This window comes from Oncorhynchus clarkii, chromosome 27 (assembly GCF_045791955.1).
Source record: "Oncorhynchus clarkii lewisi isolate Uvic-CL-2024 chromosome 27, UVic_Ocla_1.0, whole genome shotgun sequence".
NCBI lineage: Eukaryota > Metazoa > Chordata > Actinopteri > Salmoniformes > Salmonidae > Oncorhynchus > Oncorhynchus clarkii.
Window position 1 is genome coordinate 17,294,074 of NC_092173.1, and position 27,498 is coordinate 17,321,571.

At 43.2% G+C, this 27,498-nt stretch overlaps 1 protein-coding gene across 2 annotated transcripts; it reads right to left on the reverse strand.

The window, feature by feature from the left end:
• On the reverse strand, positions 1-27,261 carry LOC139386038 (T-box transcription factor TBX4-like). Of its 2 annotated transcripts, XM_071131449.1 has the most exons (10): positions 27,025-27,098; positions 25,278-25,306; positions 22,450-22,595; positions 21,994-22,088; positions 10,904-11,023; positions 6,715-6,862; positions 3,606-3,758; positions 3,264-3,352; positions 2,243-2,481; positions 1-1,992 (listed from the first exon to the last, which is right to left on the reverse strand). In XM_071131449.1, the coding sequence occupies exons 1-10, from the start codon at positions 27,027-27,029 to the stop codon at positions 1,313-1,315; spliced, it is 1,704 nt and encodes a 567-aa protein (XP_070987550.1). In that variant the 5' UTR covers positions 27,030-27,098; the 3' UTR covers positions 1-1,312. The 2 variants fall into 2 exon arrangements, with proteins under 2 accessions (XP_070987550.1, XP_070987551.1); XM_071131450.1 differs by lacking the exon at positions 25,278-25,306 and having other exon boundaries at positions 27,025-27,261.
• Between the last annotated feature and the right edge of the window lie 237 nt (positions 27,262-27,498).

A 27,498-nucleotide genomic window follows, 5' to 3' on the forward strand; every position in this document is an offset into this window, starting at 1 on the left:
TGGGAGGCATACAAATATTTATTTAATCAAGTGTGCAAAAAAAAGAAGTTATATGGAATATGAAAAGAAATGAATGGATAACGTGAGTGTGCCAGGTAATAGACCACCATATTGTTCTATTATTACCCATCCCTACTTGTCAAGGTCAGACAGGCCAGGCCGAATGTTACACGGTCGTCCCTGCTTCAGTTCAGCTCAGCTTGACTTCACAATGTGGCTCCTCGCCCGCCCTGCTCGGGCTGTTTTACATTTGCAGTCTTGTAAGGATTTTTCCAACTCAGTCATTTGGGGCTGGGATTTGTATGGAGCTCTGTGTTCTGCACTAGCGTTGACTTAACAGCGATTCCTTAAGCTCCCATGTGGTTGGCCAGGGACCTTATCCGAAGTCCCACTTCAACAGGCGGGAACGCTGCTTTGGAACGGACCTCGGGTTTGTAACTAAGGGCCGTTAGCCTAGCGGATGTTTGGCTTCATGCTAAGTGGTGTCACGCTAGCTTAAAACATGGCTAGCAGAGGCTTATGGCTGAAGGTGAGATCTAGACCTACAAACACTTAAGCTCTGCTCAAATGGACTGCATGGGTGGGCTTGTTGTGTAGTTCACCTGCAGCCCATGTTTAAAAGTTCAACAGATTTCTAACTGGCAAAGTTTCTCAACACAAGCAGAGAAGGCAAATTAAATGAAGGCTTTACTCAAGGTCTTAACAAAACATTTGGACTGTTACTTCAATCTCTTTGCACATACACATCCATGTCCCACTCCGTCGTATATGATATGATAAAGTTTTGCATTTAAATGTTTTTCTTAGAAACGTTAATCAATTCATTACTGGTACATACGTGTCCATCTTAATCATAAACACACTACTTCAAAAACATCAAAGGCATAATGGATACTCTTCACTTTGCTGAACACATCTCCTTTTGACACTGTTTGACATTGATAATTTTTTAAAGCCATCATATGGCACGCTATAGGAGGGGTTCTTCCTCTGGAATACTCATCATCATCATCACAGTCCTGATGCTCCTCCAGTCAGGATAACATGGATCTGAAGGTGCAGAGCTTTTGGGCAGATGGAGGCTTCTATTGGAGTTTGGCCACTCTGATTTGCTTCTCCTCATGCTAAACTACTATAGCTTCCTTACAACTTGGCAAGGTCATCATGGCTGTATTTCAACATAATCTCACTTCAGATGCCTCACAGGCAGTTCAAAGTTGGCTGGCTGGCTAGGGGGAGTCTGGTTGATTCTGGACCGACCGGGTGGGTGGACATCGCTGCTGCCGCAGGAGCCACACAGCACCCCATAGCCCTAGCTATCATTCCAGTGGGCCCCTACACTGCTCTGCCCCATCTGGTACTGGTAGGACGGGTCCCGGATGGATGGGGGGGCGCTCTGTGTTGGGAAGGCCGAGAACTCCCTGTGAGGCAGGAGAGGAGACCCAGGCCCAGGCTTCCTGTGGTACAGAGGAGGATAGACCAGCGGCCTACTATCCCTGGAACCAGGAACCGGTGGAGAAGAAGACGAGGCGGAGGATGATGAGGGGATGACGGCCAGGCCTCGCTGTGCCGTGGCCGGACTGTAGACTCCTATGTCGGGCTGGGGGCGTGAGGGACCGGAGGGGGTGTGGTGGGGCACCACGGAGGTGGCGGTGGCAGTACTGGTGAAGTGAGCAGTGAAGGGCTGGTAGGGGACGGCCTCCACTGTCTGCACACTGTACCGCGGGTAAGGCTGCACCGACGCCCATACGTTGCAGTTCAGAGAGGGGGGAACCAGGTCGTCAGCACCCACAGCCCCGTGGCCGTTCTCTCCTTCCATCCCTCCATACATACAGGCCTCCCTGGAGCTTATGGCCTCACCGCAGTAGGGGTGGGACAACAGTGGAGGCTCATAGGAGGGAGGAGAACGGAAGTAGTGTTCCTCCGAGACTTGTGGAGGAGCCGTGTCCAGATATGGCCGTTTACAACCCAGTTCCAAGTGCCTGGTGTTATCTGTAAAGAAATGAAGATTGAATCATCATAACTGAATTCAAAAACTCGTATGTATCACCCTGCTGTCCTATGATGCTTCTTCATACTGTTCGGAACTGTTTACCAATCCATCTATATTGTGTGATATTGATGTGTAGCACCAAAAGATGTATTGCAAGACGAGAAAGTTTTCTGAAAGATGAATGAGTTCTGCCCACTTTCTGTGATTGACAGGTGTGGAGATTTTCGGGTAGGTCTGTAGCTAACCCACCTCTGTGTTTGAAGCAGTGGTAGAGCAGGCTGGGCTCTCGGCTGGGAGGGAAGGAATTGGAGATGTGTTCCTGGTGGTCTGAGTTCCCCAGGGGCACCCCACCCTCATACTGGTAGTGGGACAGGACCTGGGGGTGCCCCGACAGGTGTACCCCAGCTCCCAGCTTCCCCGTCAGGTGACCGTGTGAGGATAGGAGCCTCTGGCGAACCATGTTCTTAGAAATCACTGGGTAGTCTTTTCTATGGACAGGAAGGAGAAACAAGAACGGAAGGATTAGCGTTACAGTGTTGGGGAAGCTAGTCTGAAAATATAGTTTACCAAGCTACCAATTACTTCACACTGGAAGAAGTTAAGCTACACAAAAGCTACCCTTAAGAAAAATATAGTTTGCTTAATTAAGTTACTTTGAAAAAGTAGTTCACTACATCCAAACTACTTAGTGAAAAATTATCATATATAAATCTGAAATGTCATAGACTACAAATTGCAAGAACAGATCACTCTGGAGTCAGATGTTAACAGAATGTGTAGTTTAAACACAAAAAGTGATTATGCACACAAAAAAAGTGTTTCAAGTGAGAATTGTGCAGGTATGATGTAAAAAAGAAGGTACATTCTTGCCAACACCCATCTGTTATTTTTGCTAGTTAGCTAGTTAGCTACACCACTACATAGCAACTACTGAAAACACTACCAAGATTTGAATTTAGTTCAACTACCACCAAGCTACTGCAAAATGTAATTAAATTACTAAATGTAGTTCACTACTCCCCAACACTTGCGTTAATAGATTCTACTTTGCAGAGAGAGAACGATGTATTAAAAAGGAAGCAAGCACAGTTAATCCATTCACAGGTGGGGAAAAAATCTGCTAAAGGAAGAAATGGAACAAGTTCCAAAAGGAAAAAATGGTTCCAATGAATGATGTACTGTGTCAAAAGAAGAATTGTTTCCATTATAAAGTAAATATTCCATATACTTTTATTGAGTGGCACATTCCCATGAACATAACAGAACGTACCCCTGAAGTCTGGAGACACGCAGGTCCCCTTCGTCGCTGCCACGGAAACCCTTGGCAAACGGATTGTTCTCGATCTTTAGCTGAGTTATCTGGGAAGACAGCAACATATCTTGTCACTGCACTGACTCATCATGAAATGTGCAGCTAGGTTCAGTCAAAACTTGACTATGAAAACTTGACTTGATCTATAACTGTCCATTTTGGATTTGGAACCTTTCTCCTGCAGACAGTGTTTTGAAGACATGCTCTCGTATTACTGACATTAGAAACGTGACTATGTGCAGAAGACGTTGAACATCAGACAGCAGGTGGACAACTACATGGGTGGCACACATACTGTACCTTATGGTTCTGGTAGGAGGTGACGGAGATGAAGGCTGTCTCGTGAAACACGTGAGTGCAGTAGGCTGTGTTCTTAGACCCAAAGGCGTTGTTCTCGTCGGCCTTGACGATGTGGAGCCGAGGCTGGTACTTGTGCATCGAGTTCAGGATGATCTATCAGTGGGAAGGAAGGAAATGTAGAAGAAAAGAAAAACCAGTACAAGGTCAGACGAACGAAGTCGATCACAGCACACAGTCCTCTTAGAGGCACCAGTGAATGACCAGCCACCACCACAGTCTTGAGACTTTTTAAGATGTTTGTTTAAGAGGTTCGTTTTTCCCCCTTTAAATGAATGGTTGTCCCTGCCCTAGATGCTAAATGCCAAGTGATGTAATTGTATTGACTTGAATAGACTCATAGTGTGAATGGGGTGCTTACGATGCTCAAGTTTTCCATGGCTAGCCTTTTTTGGAAGTAGGCCTATTTTAATGCTCCTGGAGTCGGCGTTAGTGTGCATACAATGTGGACATTTGTCAATGTACTGTAGTTCAATGTGTTGATACTGAAAAGTGGGCACCCCTTTGTCACACTTGAGTTGCAACTGTATAGTGCATTAATCAGCACGTGTGGAGCGTGCTCAATGTTTGGGTTGGGGGGGGCTAGGTCAGCACATCGGCACCAGTCTGCTCAGAGTAGCCCAGTAGCCTAGGAACATGCTCACTGGAGCGTCAGCAGGACCGGAGCAGGGTCATCTCCAGCGTAGCTCTGTCAGGACCGATGAGCATCAAGCTCTCCCACCTCTCCTACCTTCTAGACTCACAGCCCGCTGGTACCAGAGCCCTGACTTAAGAGGCCAGCCCCTCCAGGAGGCTATCACAGAAAGAGGTTAAGACTCATTTGGGAGGACAGGCTCATAGTAATGGCTGGAACGGAAAAAATTGAATGTTATCGAACACATCAAATGCACGGTTTCCATGTGTTTGATACCATTCCATTCACTCCATTCCAGACATTATTATGAGCCATCCTCCCCTCAGCAGCCTCCTGTGGTATCAGGGCACAGGCGGCTGGGGTCATAGTTGCACCCTGAACAGCCCAATGCTCACATGCCCCTTCCCCCCTTTTGTTGAGGCAAGGTTCAGACAGAGATAATCAATTGGTTAATTGGCTGACTACAGACTCTGTAGTGAAGGAACTGATAGAAATAAGCTAGTGGTTGGTTGACTGGAGACTATGGTCACAACCTTTGTCTAGTCTGCTAGTCTGGCAGGGGTCTGTCTGGAGGCAGTGCAGAAAGGAGTCTGACTCTCTCTGTGCTGTCTGGTTGCATTGATCAGGACAAGCCCTCCTTGGATCAATCCAGAACCAAATCGTGCATTCTCTCTTTCATCTTTTGGGTAAAAATGTCTGCTAACTGGTTTTTAAACCAAGACACTCAGTGACAGCTGGGAAGTGACAGCATTTCAGGAGTGATTCCTTGGACCATCTCTTGGTCAACAGTAGCAGGGGTCAGTGGGATCCCAGATCAGTGATAATGTTTTTACTGCTGATGCTGACAGGTCAGCAGCGAAGGGAGGGGAAGGGCAGAGTTTGTGGGGGATGGTGAGGAAGGGGAAGGGTTGTCATAGATCTGAGATACCCCTGGGTTGAATCAAGCTGATGGCCATCCTGCTCTGGACTGTGGGCGAGCAACCATGCTGACCCACATACTTGCACACACAGTCATGCAGACCGCATACTCACATTACATAAACAAACACTCTTGAAAAGACACACTCTCAAATGCACAAACAACAGAGTCTGTCATTGACTGTCATTAGCTCACTTCACAAGCTGTTTTATTTCAACTGTGGGTCAGTTTATAGCAGGGGTGTCAAACTCATTTTGCCTCTCGGTCTTCAATGAGGTCCGGAGGGCCGCATTGAAAATTGCTTATATTTCCTAGGAGTCGAAATATGAAAAAAATAGTCCTCTATCCATCGTTTTTAGAATTTTCTGTGCTCTGTCTAGCTTTCATTGTCTAGCTTTCATTTCAGTGATTATTAGCAAGCTGGATTTTATTTCCCCCACCCCCATGGGCCGTATGCCATATGTTTGACACCCCTGGTTTAGTGGGTCAGGTGGGTGGTGGATCCAGTGCTATGCAGGCCAGAGGAAGGGAGAGGCTCTCTGGCTCCCCTGCTGGCGTGGGCTGTTCTATCAGCAGGGCTTAGTAAGACCTGGCCCCTCTCTCTCTCTTTGTCCTCATTACTCGCCCTTATCACTATCCAGGCGGCGGATTCAACCTGACAGCGAGCCCCGCCACTGATCCCAGGGGTTATGAACCTAATGAGCTCGCCTTCTGACGGGATGGCTTTGGACAAGCCTGCTCAGAGTTCCTCTGGGCAGCACTGCTGCCGCCGTCACACTTCTCACTCCCTCTGTGGCAAGATGCTCACTTTCTCTCGTATGCTTTCTCTCTCTCCCTCTCTTCTCTCACCGCCACTCCCTCCACTTCAGTCCATCTTTCCCCCTTTCTCCTGCTCTCTTCCTTTTCCTCTCTGGCCATCCTTCCTCGAGTCCTTCCCCCTCTCTCCTCTCTCCCACTCATTCCACGAAGACAGCTTTATGACTCTGTCTCTTGTTAAAAAACACATATTTTCGGCTCTTGTTTTAACACTAATCTATTTAAGTCTCATCTACTGTGTAGTTTTGAGAAAATGAGTTGTGTCAAATCACCTCTCTTGTTTTACATGACCAGGAGAAGTGATTAGCTCTATTGTGTGAAATGACCCAGTGCCTTCCTGGGATGTGAATTCACCTACATTGTGAGGCATCAGTAAAGGGAAAGAGGGATACCTAGTCAGTTGTATAACTGCATGCATCTTCTGCATTTAACCCAACCCCTCTGAATCAGAGAGGTACAGGGGGCTGCCTTAATCGACATCCACGTCATCGGTGCCCAGGGAACAGTGGGTTAACTGCCATGCTCATGGTCAGAACGACAGATGTTTACCTAGTCAGCTCGGGGTTTAGTTACCTGCCGCCCAGCTAATCATCTCTCTCTCTCTCTATCTCTACACCTTTACAGTTAATTGAGCTTAAAGATTATAAACGTTGACATTAGTTTGTAGACTGAGAGTCACTCACATGCCCAAAGGGGTCCAGGTGGTTGTTGGTGAGCTTTAGCTTCTGGAAGGACACCATCTGCCTCATCCAGTGGGCTCCTGTTGCCGGGGAGTCTGGATGGACATAGAGCCTCCCTGGCATGGCTGGCTCCGCCTTGCCTGCCACCATCCTGAGTAGAAAGAAAAGGAGAAGAGAGAGAAGAACGAGAGTGGGAAGGAAAGAGAGGGAGATGAAGAGACAAATTGTGCAACGTCATGATCATCATAAGGACCGCTTGGCTAGCAGCAACCAATGACCATTTCTCTGCCAAGATGTCTCAGCCATTGTGGCAATCCAGCAACCATATGCAACCCAGCAGCCCAGTGCTCTAGCAAACCCTATTGTCAACCTCTTGTCACGGCATGGCTAAATCTTCCAGCAGCCACACGACTCCATTCGTGCTCACTGATTGTCCTCTGAAGAATCCCTTTTTTATAACAAACACATGTAGCTACAGTCAGTAATGGCAGCGGTTTCAGTCCTCACACTATGGGGCTAGAGGAACCATTCCCCCAGACTGGAGGCTGCTTCAACCGTAACATCACTGCTAATTATGCTCCTCCAAGGTGTCGCTGAAAGAGTCCAGAACCCCACGCTGGCAACCGCTGGGATTCCAGGCCCTCCCAGGCCATCCCACAAAGATCGGGAACAAATGGCTGTAAAACAAGAAATGGCTGGGTTTCTGCTGGAGAAAGCAAAGCACAGTTGTGCATTTTATGGGGGTTTTGTTTGGGTCTCAAATGGTACCCTACATTGTGCACAATTTTTTACTACGGGCCCTGGGATTAGGGAGCCATTTAGGACGCAGCCTTTTATTTTCTTGGCGTGATGTGACGCCGGGTTCTGCTTTCAGTACGCCCTACCCTGGAGACGGTTGTTTTGTCATTTGCACGGCCAGCAGTGCCAGCGGTTGATGCTGCTCCGGTGGGCAGTGGCAGAAGCAGGCTGTGGTGGCATCACCGGTCATGGCTAGAGGGATACAGTTTATATCAAATTGATGTCAAAAGTTGCTGCATTTTAGCTAAACCTAACCCTTTTCCTAACCTTAACCTAATTCTCCTAACCTGCTACGTTAATTGTCCAAACCTGTTTTGAAAAGTCAATTCTTTCTGGTCAATTCGAACATAAGTTGTTTCCTCTCTAGGCATCACCCAAAGTAAAGGGTCACTGGAAGGCCAGTGGGTACAGCCAAGCTGTTTTTATCCCATAGGTTTTGACAGGCGGCTTGCCAGTGCCCTGCGGTAATGAACTGTGTGCTAATGACAATCCGTAGCTACAGTTAAGTTTGCGCAGCGACTGAGACATGAGGTTCTGGTCTTGGTGTGCTCTGAAAGAACAAAGGAGCATGCATGGCATGGCATACTATTGTTACCATGACCTCAATAACAACAAAGTTTCCTGTGGACAGCCTTGTCACTTAAAATATTACAGTACTAGAGATTTTGATGATCATCATACTGTATTTGCGTCCTCTCTCTCGTTCTGAGAAGTGGTGATATGTCTCTGCAGCCAGGATGTTTGAAAATGGTTGGAAGAATGTCTTTTTTGACGTAAATGACTCCGTTTTTGTGGGAAGAGGTGATTAGGGCGCTCCTTTTGACAAGAGCAATGACTAAATTGACAGAAACCAGTTGGTTTTCCTCATTATTCAACCACACAAGACTAAATTTAGACATCCATGACTGGAGGCAGCAAGTGCCTGGACTCACGCTCCATCTCTCCATTCCATCAATGAGCGGATAGAGATGAATGAATGAACAGATGAGTGGGAGATGAACCTCACACACGTTGGTCTTGAACACAAAGCAAATGTTGTTAACCAATACACACAACAAATTAGGGTTCCTCAATGGTTATTTGTGAAGGGTGATAGTTCTACGTGGAACCATACTGACCCAAAGAACCCTTTGAGCCCTTCAATAGTTCTTTGCAGTTTGCGGAGTCAAAAAAAGGGTTATTTCCAATTTCAGTGATAATTAAAATAATTAAACTCATTATCATATTTTGGGGGGTGGTTTGTGCACCGCTCTTTTTGTACAGTGAGTGTCATTCCAGTTTATCTAATCTTTTTTGTTATGCCATGTTGAAAATTACTATGGCCAGTGACAGTGTTTTGTGAAAGAGTCACATATGGCCTTGTGTCAATTGAGAACTGTTGTGTAAGTCAGTGGTTCTCAACTCTCTCTTTAAGGACCCCCAGCTGTTCCAGAGCTAGCACACCTGATTCAACTTGTCAATGAACACTTAAGTCATCATTTTTATTTATTTTTTATTTCACCTTTATTTAATCAGGTAAGCAAGTTGATAACAAGTTCTCATTTACAACTGGGACCTGGTCAAGATAATGAAAAGCAATTCGACACATATAACAACACAGAGTTACACATGGAGTAAAACAAACATACAGTCAATAATACAGTAGAAAAATAAGTCTATATACAATGTGAGAAAATGAGGTGAGATAAGGGAGGTAAAGGCAATAATTAGGCCATGGTGGTGAAGTAAATACAATATAGCAATTAAAACACTGAATAAGAATAAGGCCTGAGGGGGTGTGGTATATAGCCAATATACCACGGCTAAGGGCTGTTCTTAGGCACAACTCACCCCGAGGTGCCTTATTGCTATTATAAACTAGTTACCAACGTAATTAGAGCAGTAAAAATAAATGTTTTGTCATACCCATCGTATACGGTCTGATATAGCACGGCTGTCAGCCAATCAGTATTCAGGGCTCGAACCACACAGTGTATAAAATAATATAACCTATGGAATTTTAACCAGAAAGAAGGTTATTTGTAGAACTTTTGAGATTGAAAAAGGTTTTAAATAGAGCCATTCTCCATAAAGATTCAATTAAGAACCGTTACAAAGTGTTGTACTGTATAAAGCACCAAAAAGGGTTGTAACCATAGCGGAACCCTTTTTGGTCCTATAGAGAACCTTTTTTATAGTTCTTTATAAGAAAGGGTTATTTAACGCACCATAAAGGTTCCATTTAGAACCATATGAGCATAGTTCTTTATAGAACCTTCAAAAAAGGGTTCTATACAGCACCAAAAAGGGATCCGCTATGGGATCCGCTATGGTAACAACGTTACATTATCCAACATGACATTTGTGAAAGGCGAGGAAGAGAGGGAGGTATAAATAAAGAATATAATGCAGAAACATGTTAATTTGTACCCTTCCATTTATTTGGTTTGCATAATGATGTCACAGCATGTAAAGTGTTTGTTCCAGAGCATGCCGGGAACAGTGCCCTCCGCCAGGGATGTGTGTGTGCGTGTGTACTGCTTGTCTGTGTGTATACTGAATGTGGGAGGCAGCATCACCTCAAGCATATAAAACTGTCTGAGAGTGTTAAATGTCTCTCTCATTTGCACCCACCGTTATTGTCTACTCTACAGCATTGGGGGTTGTTTTCCTAAGGTGAGAGGAAGGCCTCTACAGAGCGGTGGGGCTGAAGCTGTGGCTGAGAAGATGAGAGCTATTTTCACCTTCCTTAAGCTCACCACCGCTCCCTCCCCACCCTCCCTCACCACCCCATTTCTTGACCCCCCCTTTCTAAAGCCAAGCAGCATCTGAGACAGGGTAGAATGGTTAGATGTCTCATAACAACCATTAAAAATGTTACTCATCTAAACCCTGAGCTTAGAGAAGAACTTGAGCAATACTGCAAACTGGAAGAACCACCATGACAAGGATTTTGGCAGGATTTTATCATTGTCTTTGTATATTTTGTATACTGTTGTATTGTATGTATTGCTGTATTGTCTGTTCTTAATATGTAGATTTTTGTATTGACTGTATAGGGGCTCCAGAGTGGTGCAGCGGTCTAAGACACTGCATCTCAGTACTAGAGGCATCACTACAGACCCTGGTTTGATTCCAGGCTGTATCACAACCGGCCATTATTGGGAGTCCCATAGGGCGATGCACAATTGGTCCAGCGTCGTCCGGGTTAGGGTTTGGCCGAGGTAGGCTGTCATTGTAAATAAGAATTTGTTCTTAACTGACTTGCCTAGTTAAATAAAGGTTCAAATAAATACATAACAAATAGCTGCTGTGTTGGTGACCAGGTTTTCCATGTAAAGGAGAATCCTTATCAACAGTCTTCCAGGTTAAATAAAGAATCACATTTTTTAAAGGTGTCTCTGACGTAACTCACCACTTGTTGTCGCAGAACTTGTAGCGATGGTCGTCGGCAGGGACGATGTCTGTGAGGAGGATGTACTTGGTTTTGGGGTTCATACCCGTCACTTTCACCTTGTAGCTGGGGAACATCCTCCTGTGAAGGACACGAGAAGGGTCTTACATTAAATTAGACATTCCCTAATGACGATGATTTCACCCACCATTATACCCACTAGACATAAAGCTCGCTCCCCAACTCACTTAAACACGAATTGGGTCAGCAGGTGTTTCGTTATTGGTGACGAAGTCACCTCATCCTGATCCAATTTGGAAAGACTTGCCATTAGCTTCTAAGCACCTTCAGTATCGTAAGACCCGTAAATACAGAGGTTTATATAATGCCTTTTGTCATCGTGCTGCCCTCACACCTTCGAGCTTTGAGGGATGTTGAACGGGATAAGGCGAGTTGATAAGGCGCTTTAGGCAATGATGTCACCCAAGCTTTTTGAGCACCTAAGTACCTTCCCTCACCTAGCTACCTTACACTGGAAAAGATTTGCCTCTTCAGATGAGCTAATGAAAATCTGCTTTAGCCCGAAGGTGTCTCTCCGTGGGGCTGAGGGCACACGGTAAGCATGCATAAGAGGCTCTTCTCCGGCTTTGCAGGAGGGTTTTAGTCAGCCCTGAGTGGAGCATCAGCACGAAAAGTGTTCTATCCGGCAGGTGAGCGAGCAGACGATTAGCGCTCAGAAAGCGTATCAAGCCAGGCTTAAAGTCTGATTGGGACGAGCTAGAGAGGTCACAGGGGATCTCAGAGTTGAGGGTCATATGTAAAAGTACAATCCCACTGGGCACAAACTGGTTGAATCAACGTTATTTCCATGTAATTTGTCAACGTATTGTGACGTGGAATCTACGTGGAAAGGACCCGTTGGATTCACGTCTCCACCTCAACCAAAAATAAAAGTTAAAGAATTGGACTAAATCAAAACGTACTTTATTTATATTGCATTTAAGTTTGATTAGACTAGATTCTTTAACTGAGATTTCTGGTAGAGATGGAGAAGCGAATCCAAAATATAAATGATTCATTTGTAGAAAAAATGGATATTGAATTGTCTTTGGTAGTCAATGCAACCAAATATCAACATTTAAAGAAGATGTACACTATATATACAAAAATATGTGGACACACCTTCAAATTAGAGGATTTGGCTATTTCAGCCACACCTGTTGCTGACAGGTGTATACAATCGAGCACACAGCCATGCAATCTCCATAGACACACATTGGCAGTAGAATGAACTTACTGAGGAGCTCAGTGACTTTCAACGTGGCACCGTCATAGGATGCCATCTTTCCAACAAGTCAGTTCGTCAAATTTCTGCCTTGTTAGAGCTGCCCCGGTCAACTTTAAGTGCTGTTATTGTGATGTGGAAATGTCTAGGAGCAACAACGGCTCAGCCATGAAGTGGTAGGCCACACAAGCTCACAAAACAGGACCTCTGAGTGCTGAATTGCTTAGTGCGTAAAAATCGTCTGTCCTCGGTTGCAACAAGTTCCAAACTGCCGCTGGAAGCAACTTCAGCACAAGAACTCTTCTTCGGAGGCTTCATGAAATGGGTTTCCATGGCCGAGCAGCCACACACACACCTAAGATCACCAAAGCTTGACACCATTGGACTCTGGAGCAGTGGAAAAGTGTTCTCTGGAATGATGAATCACGATTCACCAGCTGGCACTCCAACAGACTAATCTCTGTTTGGTATTTTGGTATTTTATTAGGATCCTCATTAGCTGTTGCAAAAGCAGCAGTTACTCTTCCTGGGGTCCACAGAAACATGAAGATACAGAACATTAATAGACAAGATCAGCTCAAGGACAGAACAACATTTAAAAAATGAAAGACACATGTAACCTATCGATACATACACACAAACTATCTAGGTCAAATAGGGGAGAGGCTTTGTGCCGTGAGGTGTTGCTTTATCTGTTTTTGAAACCAGGTTTGCTGTTAATTTGAGCAATATGAGATGGGATTTAGTTACATGCAATAATGGCTTTATATAATACTGTACACTTTCTTGAATTTGTTCTGGATTTGGGGACTGTGAAAAGACCCCTGTTGGCATGTCTAGTGGGGTAAGTGTGTGTGTCAGAGCTGTGTGTAAATTGGTTATGCAAACAATTTGGAATTTTCAACACATTATTGTTTCTTATTAAAATAAGTGATGCAGTCACTCTCTTCTCAACTCTTTGCCAAGAGAGACTAGCATGCACAGTATTTACATCAGCACTCTGATTATAATTACGAGCAAGTCATAGAGCCTCCCGAGTGGCGCAGTGGTCTAAGGCTGTGCCACCAGAGATTCTGGGTTCGAACCCAGGCTCTGTCGCAGCCGGCCGTGACCGGGAGGCCCATGGGGCGATGCACAATTGGCCAAGTGTCGTTAGGTGAGACAAGGATATCCCTGCCAGCCATTAGTGACTCCTTTGGCGGGCCAGGGGCAGTGCACGCTGACCAGGTGTATGGTGTTTCCTCTGACACATTGGTGCAGTGTGGCTAGGTTGGGTTGTGTTTTGGAGGATGACCTTTGCCTCTCCTGAGTCTGTACGGGAGTTGCAGTGATGAGACAAGACTGTAACTGATACCATGAAATTGGGGGGTATAAAATTTTAAAAGAGGGCCAGCTGCAACTTTACTTGCAACACTGGACCACACTGGACCACACTGGACAATAGTCAAGATTAGACAAATCTAGAGCTTTTTGGAGTGTGGTGTCTAAAAAGCAGACCTACAGACAGACCTCTCCCCATCTTTACAACCATTGAATCTATATGTTTTGACCATGACAGTTTACAATCTAAGGTAACGCCCAGTAATTTAGTCTCCTCAAATTGTTCAACAGCCACACCATTCATAACCAGATTCAGCTGAGGTCTAGAACTTAGGAAATGATTTGTACCAAATACATTGCTCTTAAATTTAGAGATGTTCAGGACCAGTTTATTACTCGCCACCCATTCCAAAACAGACTGCAACTCTTTGTTAAGGGTTTCAGTGACTTCATTAGCTGTGGTTGCTGATGCATATATTGTTGAATCATCAGCATACATGGACACACATGGTTTTTTTAATGCCAGTGGTAGGTCATTGGTAAAAATAGAAAAGAGTAGAGGGCCTAGAGAGCTGCCCTGTGGTACACCACACATGACATGTTTGACATGAGAGAAGCTTCCATTAAAGAAAACCCTTTGAGTTCTATTAGATAGATAGCTATGAATCCACGATATGGCAGAGGTTGAAAATCCATTACATACATTTTTTCAACAAAAGGTCAATAATATTAAAGGCTGCACTGAAATCTAATAGTACAGCTCCCACAATCTTTGTATTATCAATTTCTTTCGACCAATCATCAGTCATTTGTGTCAGTGCTGTACATGTTGAGTGCCCTTCTCTATAAGCATGCTGAAAGTCTGTTGTTCATTTGTTTACAGAGAAATAGCATTGTATTTGGTCAAACACTATTTTTTCCAACAGTTTGCTAAGAGCTGGCAGCAAGCTTTTTGGTCTGCTGTTAGAACCAGTAAAGGCTGTTTTACCACTCTTGGGTATGGGAATTACTTTGGCTTCCCTCCAGGCCTGAGGACAAAGACTTTCCTCTAGGCTCGGAATAAAGATATGACAGACAGGAGTGGCTATAGAGTCAACTACTATCTTCAGTAGCTTTCCATCTAGGGATGGAAATCCGCCATCTGATCCGATGAAAGATAAAGTTGAATTTGTCTTTCTGCCCATAACTTCATTTAAAGTACTCCAAAGTTTTTTTTCCTTATATCATTGATCTTGGCTTCATAATACAGTTTCTTCTTATTTTATTGAGTTTAGTCACATAATTTCTCAATTTGCAGTAAGTCAGCCAGTCAGATGTGAAGCCAGACGTATTAGCCACTCCTTTTGCCCCATCTCTTTCAACAATACAGTTTTCAATTCCTCATCAATCCATGGAGCCTTAACAGTTCTAACAGTCAGTTTCTTAACAGGTGCATGTTTATCAATAATTGGAAGACGCAATTTTATAAATTCATCAAGTGCAGCATCTGGATGCTCCTTATTACAACTAATCGACCAACATCAGTGCCCGACCTCACCAATGCTCTTGTGGCTGAGTGGAATCAAGTTCCCGCAGCAATGTTCCAAAATCTAGTGGAAAGCCTTCCCAGAATAGTGGAGGCTTTTTTAGCAGCAAAGGGGGACCAATTACATATTAATGCCCATGATTTTGTAATGAAATGTTCGACGAGCAGGTGTCCACATACTTTTGCTTGGATAGTTCCATCTGCGCCACTGACTTAGTCTGGCTTTAATTCCAGTTTGTCTACAAATGAATCATTGATATGTTGGATTCATGTCTCCATCTCAACCAAAAATCTAAATTAAAGACTAGGACTAAATCAGACTTTAAATGCACTTTACATCAAGTTTGATATGATTTAGTCCTAATCTTTAATTTTGATTCTTGGTTGAGATGGAGAACTGAATTCTAAATCAATTATTAATTTGTAGACAAACTGGAATTAAAGTCAGTGGCACAAAAGATACATCTCCTTCAAATGTTGATATTTGGTTGCGTTGACAACCAAACACAATTCAATGTGGAGACGATTCCAACTACGAGTATACTGACCTTGAGCTTAAGCATGAGAATAGCAAGCTTTTCACCTGCTATTCCTCTTGGGTGGAGATTGAGTAAATGAAGGTGTGGCTGAGGTGTGTCCACAGATATGCTGTATTCTGACCTTTACTTAATTCCCTCATAAATCCACCACCTTTACGCGCAAGAAACCATGAAAAAAGTCTGGTGAACATCCTGTTTCCAAGAGAAAAAAAGCATCAACATAATTTCTCCTGATATTATAAATAACACCATTCTCCATGGACTGTAATTTACAACTTGGCAAGAACTATGGATAAGAGCTAGGTAAATTATTAATCTGTTTGGATAAGGGAATTGAAAAATATAAAATACACTTGTTTTTAGATATATTTCACCTAGTCTCTGGAGAAAAATGTGAAACCAGCCTTATGGCAGCAAACTGAAGCATATCAACATAACGTTCCCACAGTAAAGTTCATGAAACGCTGTGCCATTATGCAGAATTTTAAGTGTATGGCCTTTTAACTTGCACTTTTGAATGTCTTAATTATAGACTACCTCAACTTTCTCTGACAATCATGTTAAATATTAGTCACTATTAGTATCGACCATCAGTAGGCCTAATAACAACAAATATTTAACTGCCAACTTACTGTTAGTTCCCTTCAGTTGGTATAGCCTACATTATCATTCCATTTAATTCCATTTTTTCATTTACGTTCCTTTGCTTTTTCTGTAAATGTCGTCACCACCATGTGGTTGTTGCTGAGGATCATTAGTAACAGTTGATCATATTTTTTATTCAATCGTTATGGAGTGGAGTGCAGACCAAGCCGTAACAGTTTGAACCATATGCATAGAGCTTGGCTGTCTCATCCCACAGTTCCACGGTTAGTGCAGGCAATAGACGAGGGTATAGCCTATTATTGTACACTCTTCCCCCTATTATAATTCTATGTACACTAATCTTCCAACATTACCATGGGTTCAAGAACTGAATGAGGCCATTTTCAGAATGAATCAAACCACAGTTTTATATCTTTCATGCATAAAGGCTCTCCTAACCTGTTTTTTATGATTTCTACATACTTTCCTAACCCAAAATAATCTACGAGATCAGAGTATTTTTAAATCTACCAATTGGTGCTGACACATAGAAAAATATGCATATATTTAGATGGCTTTTCTTTCTTTCCTAATATTCTGAACCCGTTATTTATTCAACCTTAAAATGACTAACACATCTACGGCCACATGTGGAGGTTGTCTTCTTTTGTCATCATAGAAGCGTGCATGTTCAAGACAGCACGCAAAGGTCGCAGGTCGGTGGAGAGCTTCACAATTGCTATAATAATCTGTGCAGAATCTCAAACAGCATTGATCCCCTACACTATGTACTTTTGATGTAATCTCAACTACAATCCATGTAATTTGGTTGTGCTATTAGATGAAGCACAGTGATAACACATTAAGTTGGTATATGAATACAAAATATCCGATATTGTATTCCCATTTGAACTTTACTGTGCTTTTAGATGGTTGAAAGCATAGTGATAACACATCAGTTATTCAACAGACTTCTGGCTGTCTTTTTGAGTGGGGGGGATAAAGGTTGAAATCTCATTGATCAACATTTCAATCAAATTTCCAGGTTAAAATGACATGGTGTTCCCAGTGGGATGTTCTTAGAACTCACATGATGCTTTTTGAGAGTGCAGCGGCAGCAGCGCCATAAAAAGACAAGTGTAGGAACGCTGTGAGTGTAGCTCTCTGCTCTCAGCCGTCTCAGAGAGAGAGGGAGACTCAGGAATGATAGACAGAATATGCTAATATAGCAGACAAGGCCATAAAACACATGAATGGCGCTACCTTCCGTGACCTCTTCCCTGAGAAACGGCTCTCTTTTTCATCACATCTGCGTCAAAGCAAAAAGTTGCAAAGGGATCTGCAGCACCCCTTATAAACCCCTAAGTGCTTTTTAATGGCGGTCCGGATCAGACAGCAGTTTTTACATCTGACTTGTCATCGTACCGCATCACCCCCTGAGAGAGTGGTCGGTCAAAGGGTCTGTACTCCAGTACAGTTGATCTGCTGCTTCCCATATCCCCTGGCAACAGGTTTAAATAGAAGAGTGTGAGACACTTGTGAAAGGCTGACGGTGACATGCTCTCTGAACAGATGAGTGTAAGAGTGAGCAGATAGCTGGGGTCACCTAAGCAGACCAAGCAAAAGGCTTTGGGTGCATCAAAAGTAGTGCACTATCTAAGGAACATGGTGACATTTGGGACCCAGCCTCTATCTGCTGCAAACGTACAATGCTTCAAAGGACCCATCCCAGATCTTTCTGGCCTGACAGGAGCCCTTACTAATGCCTTGTTCATGGATCACAAATACTCGACCCATCCTGTACGGTAGAGGGCATTCAAGGCAGGTAATCTCCCTCTGTCTCTCTCTCAGGCTCCAAATTCAATCAGTGTGGAGATCAGTCCTGGTCCTCATACTCACAGAAAGACATTTTAATCTGAGGGGAACTTCAAAAACAGACCTGCAGCTCATCCCAGCCCCACTCACACCCTCCAACCAGGCCCATATTGAGGCCTGTGTCAACAGATTAGGAGGTCTCTAGGAGGATATAAGGCTACTTCTATGTAACCCAGCCTGACATTATTGCTGATGGCTTTTCAGCACATCCATAAGAATGATTCCATTTTCTGACAAAGACATGACTCATGAGTTGAAATAGTGGTGTATAGTTACGGTGGAAACTGTGTTCGATTGGGCCCCAGAATTACCCTCTCCCTATCTGAGTCCATTACCAAAATACTCATCTCCACGACGGGGTCCACAGCATAGCTCAGCAAGGGGGCCCACACTGAATCACTTAGCATTGCTAATGGCTAATCGAGGACCTCGATGGCTCAGCCACCTCAGCCCTGCCTGATGACAGATGCTGTGGTTTCCATGGTAAAGCTGCCAAACAGCCATGAAGAAATATCTAAGCTTTACTGCCCATCCCCTTGAGGTCCAGGACTTTACTCTAAAGCACGCTTTTGTGTCATCAAAAACGGAATATGACAATGATGAACAATGGAAAGGGATGCGTTTATTAGAGCGAGTGCCTGTCAAAACAAGGTCAAACAAGTCAGGACAAGCTGATTGCCACATTTTCCCAAGGCATGTGTTTTCTGTGAACATGCGTGCCTGAGAGAGTGTTTGTGTGTGTAGAGGACTGGAGAGAATGAGAAATGGAGATGGAGAATGTGTATGATATCAGTGTCAGTGTGTGGGTGTGTGTTTGTGTGGTGTGTGCCAGCTGTTTCTTTCCTAGCAGCCCAGCACTATGAGCCTCCCTGTCTCCTAGGCCCTCCAGTCAAGGGATCTATCCAGGCTGTTCCCAAATAGAACCCTATTCCATTTATAATGTGCTACTTTTGACCAAGGCCCATAGAGCTCTGGTCAAATCTAGTGCACTATACAGGGAATAGGGTGCCATTTGGGACTCCCATCCAGTCTCTGGGAACATCCAACACTGAGGGAGATCAAAAGGAGCGGCAGGGGGATGATGGAGTGCTCCAGGCCACCGCTAGACGCCGCTGAAAGCGGGCCCCGTGGTCCTCTTATCACCCCTCTGCCACCTCTCCCACTGACTGGCTGTGTACAGACAGAGAGAAAGGAGAGAATGAGCACTGTGCCTATAGAAAGAGAGAGAGGAGAGAGTTGGAGCACTGCCTAGGTACGTTGAAGAGCAAGAATTAAGACTGGGATTGCTGCACTCACAATAACAAACTACATCTACGTTCCTCAGTAAGGAGTTCACTGACTGCACTGTAAGAGGCTGAATGGCCAAGCTGCACTGTAAGTGGCTGAATGGCCAAGCTGCACTGTAAGAGGCTGAATGGCCAAGCTGCACTGTAAGAGGCTGAATGGCCAAGCTGCACTGTAAGAGGCTGAATGGCCAAGCTGCACTGTAAGAGGCTGAAGGGCCAAGCTGCACTGTAAGAGGCTGAAGGGCCAAGCTGCACTGTAAGTGGCTGAAGGGCCAAGCTGCACTGTAAGAGGCTGAAGGGCCAAGCTGCACTGTAAGAGGCTGAAGGGCCAAGCTGCGCTGTAAGAGGCTGAAGGGCCAAGCTACACTGTAAGAGGCTGAAGGGCCAAGCTACAGTGTAAGAGGCTGAAGGGCCAAGCTGCACTGTAGTAAGAGGATGAAGGGCCAAGCTACACTGTAAGAGGCTGAAGGGCCAAGCTGCGCTGTAAGAGGCTGAAGGGCCAAGCTGCGCTGTAAGAGGCTGAAGGGCCAAGCTACACTGTAAGAGGCTGAAGGGCCAAGCTGCACTGTAAGAGGCTGAAGGGCCAAGCTACACTGTAAGAGGCTGAAGGGTCAAGCTGCACTGTAAGAGGCTGAATGGCCAAGCTGCACTGTAAGAGGCTGAAGGGTCAAGCTGCACTGTAAGAGGCTGAATGGCCAAGCTGCACTGTAAGAGGCTGAAGGGCCAAGCTGCACTGTAGTAAGAGGATGAAGGGCCAAGCTACACTGTAAGAGGCTGAAGGGCCAAGCTGCGCTGTAAGAGGCTGAATGGCCAAGCTGCACTGTAAGAGGCTGAAGGGCCAAGCTACACTGTAAGAGGCTGAAGGGCCAAGCTGCGCTGTAAGTGGCTGAAGGGCCAAGCTGCACTGTAAGAGGCTGAAGGGCCAAGCTGCACTGTAAGAGGCTGAAGGGCCAAGCTACACTGTAAGAGGCTGAAGGGTCAAGCTGCACTGTAAGAGGCTGAATGGCCAAGCTGCACTGTAAGAGGCTGAAGGGTCAAGCTGCACTGTAAGAGGCTGAATGGCCATGCTGCACTGTAAGAGGCTGAAGGGCCATGCTGCACTGTAAGAGGCTGAAGGGCCAAGCTGCGCTGTAAGAGGCTGAAGGGCCCAGCTGCACTGTAAGAGGCTGAAGGGCCAAGCTGCACTGTAAGAGGCTGAAGGGCCAAGCTGCACTGTAAGAGGCTGAAGGGTCAAGCTGCACTGTAAGAGGCTGAAGGGCCAAGCTGCACTGTGCCCCTTCCAAGGAGTGCTGACCGGACACTGCACAACCTCTATAGCATGTTGACCTCTCACTGTCATCCCTTACAAGATAAAATGTTCCTGAGAACCTTCATTCATTCATTTATTAATTTACTCATTCACTCTTCAAGTACTGAGAGGGATTAAAACCTGCTAGCTCGTCAGATCCTTTAGCATCTAGCAGCTCCGAGCACTACTGCTTGATGCTCCTTCCAGATACTTCTCTGAAAAAAGTTGGTGTTGGAATAGATTGGCATTGAATTGTTTTGGCAGTCTCAGTTGCCAATTGAACAACAATATTTCTGTTAGAGCATGCAGTGCAAAATGTCTAGCTCGAGCTGGTGTAGCAGTGAAGCGGCCTTGCTATGTTTACTTTTACATAGAAATATACCTGTAAAAATTTCAGATTACAATTTTGGCCCCTACAGTTTTTTGTTATCCTACCTACAACATTCCACAATGTTGTGGCCTACAACTGGTTTCATTTACAATCCATTTTTATGTTCAATAACATTTTATCTTCACATCAGTTCAGACAGAGTTCATTCTTAGAATTGTTGAATTACACACTGTAGCTGCTCCTGCTCCATTACCGAGCAACATAAACCTGGTGTGCGTCCCATATAGCAGCCTATTCATGCTCACCATCGGCTCGGGTCAAAAGTAGTGCACTATAAAGGTAACAGGGTGCCGTTTTGGACGCCGCCCTGCTCTTCTCTGGCTTCTCAGGCTGACTGACTGTATAAGCCTATTCAGTCAGTCAGGTTTTTCAGCTGAGCGCAGCTGGTGGAGATGCGTAGCTAAGCATCACTCTGAGGCCGGGCCCTTCAAAGGTTTTAAAGGATTCTCAGCACACTTTATCAGCTGGACAAGGTAAAGCCCATCTTTCACAGTTGATGCGGCATTAAAGAAAAATTGTGGTGACCTTTTACATTTTGGACTTGGAAAAAAGCCCCTGTGAGGAATGAGAGGTGGGCGGAGGTTGGTTAGAGAGAATCTAGTCATCTTCTGGTTAAAGTCCAGGTTAAGGGCCAGACTGTCTAATCCACGGGGCAGCATTAAATCTAACACACAGAGCAGAGCTGTGGGTTTGTGTTTTCAATTAGATGTTCACTGGGGCAGAAATGATGTCTCTTCATTTTCTCTACCTGAGACCCAGCGTGACATAACTGTAGCATGGTGTAATTAGTTGCCTTAGCTCCAACAGATGGCCATAGCTACTCAAAATGGAGGTGCCATAATGACTACATTTTAACACTAATGAAAGCAGCTACTCAATTTGCAGAAGTAACACATATTTGTGGGGAATCTGAGATGAGCCTGGTACAGTTTAGTATAGTATAGAATGTGTAGTGCTAGTCGACTAATATGGTATATCCCATGTATTTGCTGTGATATATGAGCTGTAGGTACTCACCTGCCTGCTTTCGTTATGATCATTTCTGTTCCCGCCTCATGGAACTTCTTCCACAGCTCCCTCTCATGAAGAAGAACCTTGATGTTCTCAATATTCTAATAGAGAAAGATAGAGACAGCCATGAGGGTTGGCAACCTGTTGTGGGTTTATAGACAACTCACATTATGCCATCTGCATTTTTAAGTTAAACCAGTTCATTCTCAATAAAATCATTCACAATTGATAGGGTGTCCACCTACTCTTCCCCAACAAGAAATAAAAACACCCACGACTTAATATGGCCAATTATTTTGTTAACAAGTCAACGACTTCCTTAATAATAGCTAAAATCATTGAAATTGAGAGCAAGGAAACATACCCATTTCGTCATTTCCAAGAATAGGAAACTTCTGAACATATAATACCTTTGCAGTTGTGTTTCTGGCTGTGTTGAGAGCCTACAATACCCATGATTACCTGGTCTGGCTCATTGCCCTGGGGGATGCTGGGAGTTGTAGGCAGGCCCAGGTGAGCGGGGTCAGGGCTGAGGTCTGGGGGCCCTCCAGGCTGGACCCCAGTCACACTGTCATCCGTCACAGCTGAGGCCTTCTCCTGGAGCATCTCTATGAGACGAACAACGGCTTCAGTTCAATACACAGACTTACAATACATAGACCATAGAATTACATATAGAACTTATATAGAACTTATATAGTAATGTAATAGGATATCTGTGACATAGAATTACTATAATACTAAAATAAAACAGAGCATCTCTACAGATAATAACAGACTTACAATACACAGACTGACTCCAAACCAATACTAAACTGTCTCGTAAAATACTTAAATAACACATTCCCATGAAATGGACTGGACAAAATACAAAATACACCATGCCCAAACACAATGTAACACACCTTCAAGATACAAAGACGAACCCCGCCCCTAAAAACATAGCCTAATATTTAATTGAGCTATTATTTATTTTTCAACTACTAATTGACATGAAGTGCATTTAAATAATGTACTTGCACAGTAATTGCTGTTCATTTTGTATTTCTACAATAATTATGTCTATTAATACTGTATGGAAATTAAACACATCCTACTGGAAGGCTGCTAATTAATTCAATATTTTCTAATGAACATCTGCAGAATGACCAATGGGAGAAAAAAACTGAACTAAAGGGGACTCCGTAAAAAATGTTTTATCAGATCATTAATTGTTGTCATCCCACACCTTGATTGATGTTCTTCAATGGAATTCCTGTCTGTTTTAGAAAGAAAATCTGGTCTGGGTAAAAGACACGTCTACTTCAATTTGTGTCTGTTATTTACACAAGAAAAGTATATATTATTTATGAATTACTATTTATGTTGAACGATGAATCAAAAGTAAATTGTTTAAATGTTGTTTAAATGTTTCTGGTAGATACAATTATTTCAAATCAAACCTTACAAGGAAATTTTAAGGATGCAGAAGTCAATGCCTCATTCTTGCACTGCAATAATACACACTTGAAGGTGTGATTTCAACAACAAATATTTGCAATGAGAGAATATTTATTTTTTTTAAACTCAACTGCATATTAATTCATTCAAGGCTCTCTCATTGTGGGACATTTCTTGGAATAGATTTTTTAGTTCTTGGAAACCAGGTCACTGTTTCGTCCCCAAGCTACTAACCATTTTTAATATAAATATTTGTTGAATTGTGTAGGCAAAGTCATTTCAAGGTGGATCACTGCAGCAAGGGCCATGTGCCATTGGGGAATTTGGTTACAATGACCCAAATACTTTATGATGATGGGCCTTCATTCATGTAAAATAGATCTGATCTATGTTTGCAGAGAGGTCCTTTGTGAGTTTCAAGGAGGAATCGTCTACTGTATACTGCACCCTCTGCTCTGCTCTCCCCTCATATGAAAAGATTGAACAGTAGCTAGAAAACTTGATTGTTCCTCACATAGAATTTGAATTACCGGACCCATTCAAGTGACGTTATTCCCACATATGACTACACTGTTGTGCTTATTAGGTCATCGTAAATACACAACTACTAAGTAATCATAAATATTCAAGCAACATTCTGGCCATAGAATTACAATTACTAAAGTCTGTGTTCTGTGATGGGTGTACCAGCGGCCATATTGAATATTTCTATTTCTGTTATAGCATCTCCATTTTGATTCTCTGACGTTTAGTTTGATGAATGAAATTACAATATTCCTAATATATATTTGCATATTAACACCGTAAATCATAAGAAACTCTAGACATAAGCTAATTACTCAGCCTGCATGCTTGGAGACCACGATATTAAGCACATGGGGTCAAGATTAATTTGTTCTTCAGAAGAGTTGGATTAAATATTTACTTTTCTAGCATACGGGGGATAGTTTTATGTAACGGCTCCTAAACACTGTTCATTCCATTAGTCCAGATCACCAGCTAAGCTTCGTGCTCTCACAGCTCTAAACCCAGCTCAAAGACAAACATCTTTTCATGAGAGACACAGACACACAGACAGCCTGGTATAGCCTCGTCTGCTCCATACAGTTCAGTTTCACAAGACCCTCTCCTCTCCCATAGCAACCATTCCCCCAGCCATTTTACCATACAGACTCAAACTGTAGGTCTACGTCAAAATAGCACCCAATTCCCTATATAGTGCACTACTTTTGAACAGAGTCCTATGGGCCCTTGTCAAAAGTACTACACTATATGAGGAATAGGGTGCCATTTGCGACGCAGATATAAAGGTATACAGTGTACATTTCGGATAGTTTTTACACTCACCCCGGCCCTCCCTTAATCTCAGGCATGTAAACAATGTGAGTGCTCTCTCTCAGGATGAAAGAGAAGGGGCTCCAACTGTAAACCAACGCAGACATTTGCTAAAGCGAATAAAGATAAGGCACGCTGCAAATCAGCCATGGTACTTTTTTACCCTCCTGAACAGGGCCCTTTCACTTACCCTGTTTAACTAAACACACTGAGCTAGCCCTCTGTTTATATCTGTGTCACTCCCAGACATATAATCCACTAAACTATTCATGGCAGATTGTCCTGTGTGTGTGTGTGTGTGTGTGTGTGTGTGTGTGTGTGTGTGTGTGTGTGTGTGTGTGTGTGTGTGTGTGTGTGTGTGTGTGTGTGTGTGTGTGTGTGCGTGTGTGTGTGTCTTTTGCCTGTATCTGTCAGTGTATCTGTGTCTGTGTTTTCGCCTCCCAGTCTGAAATGCATAGCCATGATGCATGATGCATGTTATTGAGACAGCTACCATAAATTCAAACCTGACCTACCATTTTGTGCAGCAGCCAGCCTCATGCATCTGGTGATGTGTTGCAGAGAGAGAGAGAGAGAGACAGAGAGAGAGCACCTTTATTGTTGTTGTATGTACGTCTCTGGCAGCTACTACTCAGCGATGTCAGTAGAATCACATCACGTAGCCTTGAGCTTGTTAGCATGCCATTTGTGCAAAATTATTTTGGATGTGAAACTGACCTATCACAACAAAAATGTAATGGTACCAAAGTAATAAGTGAGTATGGTGCTGTAAAATCTCTAACCTGGAAAGCAGTTCTCTAATGTTCGATTCCCTCCACAAAAGTGAATACGGCCTATGTTTTAATCAGTTGTTTAGTTGATTGATTGGCTTCAAATGTCAGTATACTACTTAACAGAACATCTCAGGATGTAATGTTAAGAGTCAAATGAAAAATAAAATATGATTTTATTTATTGTAAATTTGTGTAATTGTTTATAGTCCACATTTTAGAGACATCCAACATAATTGTTTGAGTTATGTATTTAGGTATTTATTGAATGAAAAGGACATTATTTAGACTCCCATTTGTAGATTAAATTATTTGGTTGTAATTTGTGATCATATAATTCTAAAAGCATGTCCTAAAATCATCATCTGGCAGTCAGTCTGTATAAACTAATTAAATATATTATTATGAATATTAATGATAGTTTTATCATTATCATTATCATTATTCATCGTTAACTATTATAATAATGATACTAATAATAATATTTGTAACATTATTTAAGGATAAGAACTATTTTTCATCTTAAACAGAACAGATAGAATTGTTGTTTGTTTAACTTTTTATATTACCTTAAAGCTTGAATTGAAAGTTGCTACACCAATTTTGGACTTATAAATGAATACACCCATTGATTCTTGAAGAATATGACTTATAAATGCCTCATGAGCTTAGTTCAACTGTCATACCCCCATCAGAACCCAAAATAAAAGCTTGTTTTAGTCCAATGTTTGTAAACAACATAATGTAAACAAACACTGTATAGCATCAAAACATGGTTAAAAGTATAATTTTACTATAATGGATGGTCAGTCCTTGCATCCATAGTTCTCACAGCTTTAATGTCAATAAGCTTTGAATACCATCACAGGGCCCTGAAACATGTATCAGACTGGTATTTTGGTGTTTTATATGACATTTAATGTCATTTCTACACAGCATCTAGGCTACGATCCATAAAGAAACGTACAATCTCAGACAAGGGCTCTTGAAATTTTTGAGAAATTGAGTAAATTATGTAACAACTGTTTTCATCAAATTTATAGTAACCTCAAAATTATATTGTGAAAATAAGAAGCATATAACCTATAACTTCTTTGAGCATATGTGAAATGTAAAGAAGTTGTGACTTTCCAATTGTACTATAGGCTACATGTTCATATCAGTTACAATTAAGTTTTTTATAGACCGTGTGACCATAGACTGTTATACATCTCCATAATATCACCGCATCATACAACAACGGTTAAGGACACTGCTGTAGCTGTTATTGTTGAAATAGGCTACAGATAGCGTTGTCGCGTTCACCATCACTATCAAGGCAGTCAAATAACGATGGAAAAAAATAAAGTAGAGAGTATATCCTAACACTAATCGCATTAAAGAAGCTGAGCCTATCCAACTACGGCGTTTTCAGATTGACTCCATGCCTGAGCTTGTTTACAAAGCACAAGGCAGGTTACAATGAACATAGGAAATCATATTATTATATTACCTCATGAAATATTATGAGCTCGAATCCATTTATTTTCCAAATGGTAGTTTTCTGTCTTCACCAAGGAAATAGCAGGAAGTTACGTTCCATTGGGACGTAGTTAGGGAAAGTCGTCCAGCATCTCATCTTAATAGGCTTGCTTATCTTTCTCCGGCATAACGGTTCTCGAGTAAACTCCCGGACACGCGTGAGCGCCGGTGTTAACACTGACTTGGTGTGATTCAACTCTCGTGAACTGACTGTTGCCTACTCTGCGCGTGTGCAGTGCGATTTGAGCTAGAGAGAACGAACTTGGTGTGTGATGTTTTCTTGGAAACACAAAAAAGAATTTGCTCAATCACTTGAATTGTTAAAAAACCGGGATGAGTGAATTATTTGACTCGTTCCCCCCTCTCCCTTCCCTCTCTTCCACGCAGACCTGACGTCGATCCTCTAACGACGAGAATACCTTACAGCGAGATGCACTGCTCCTCT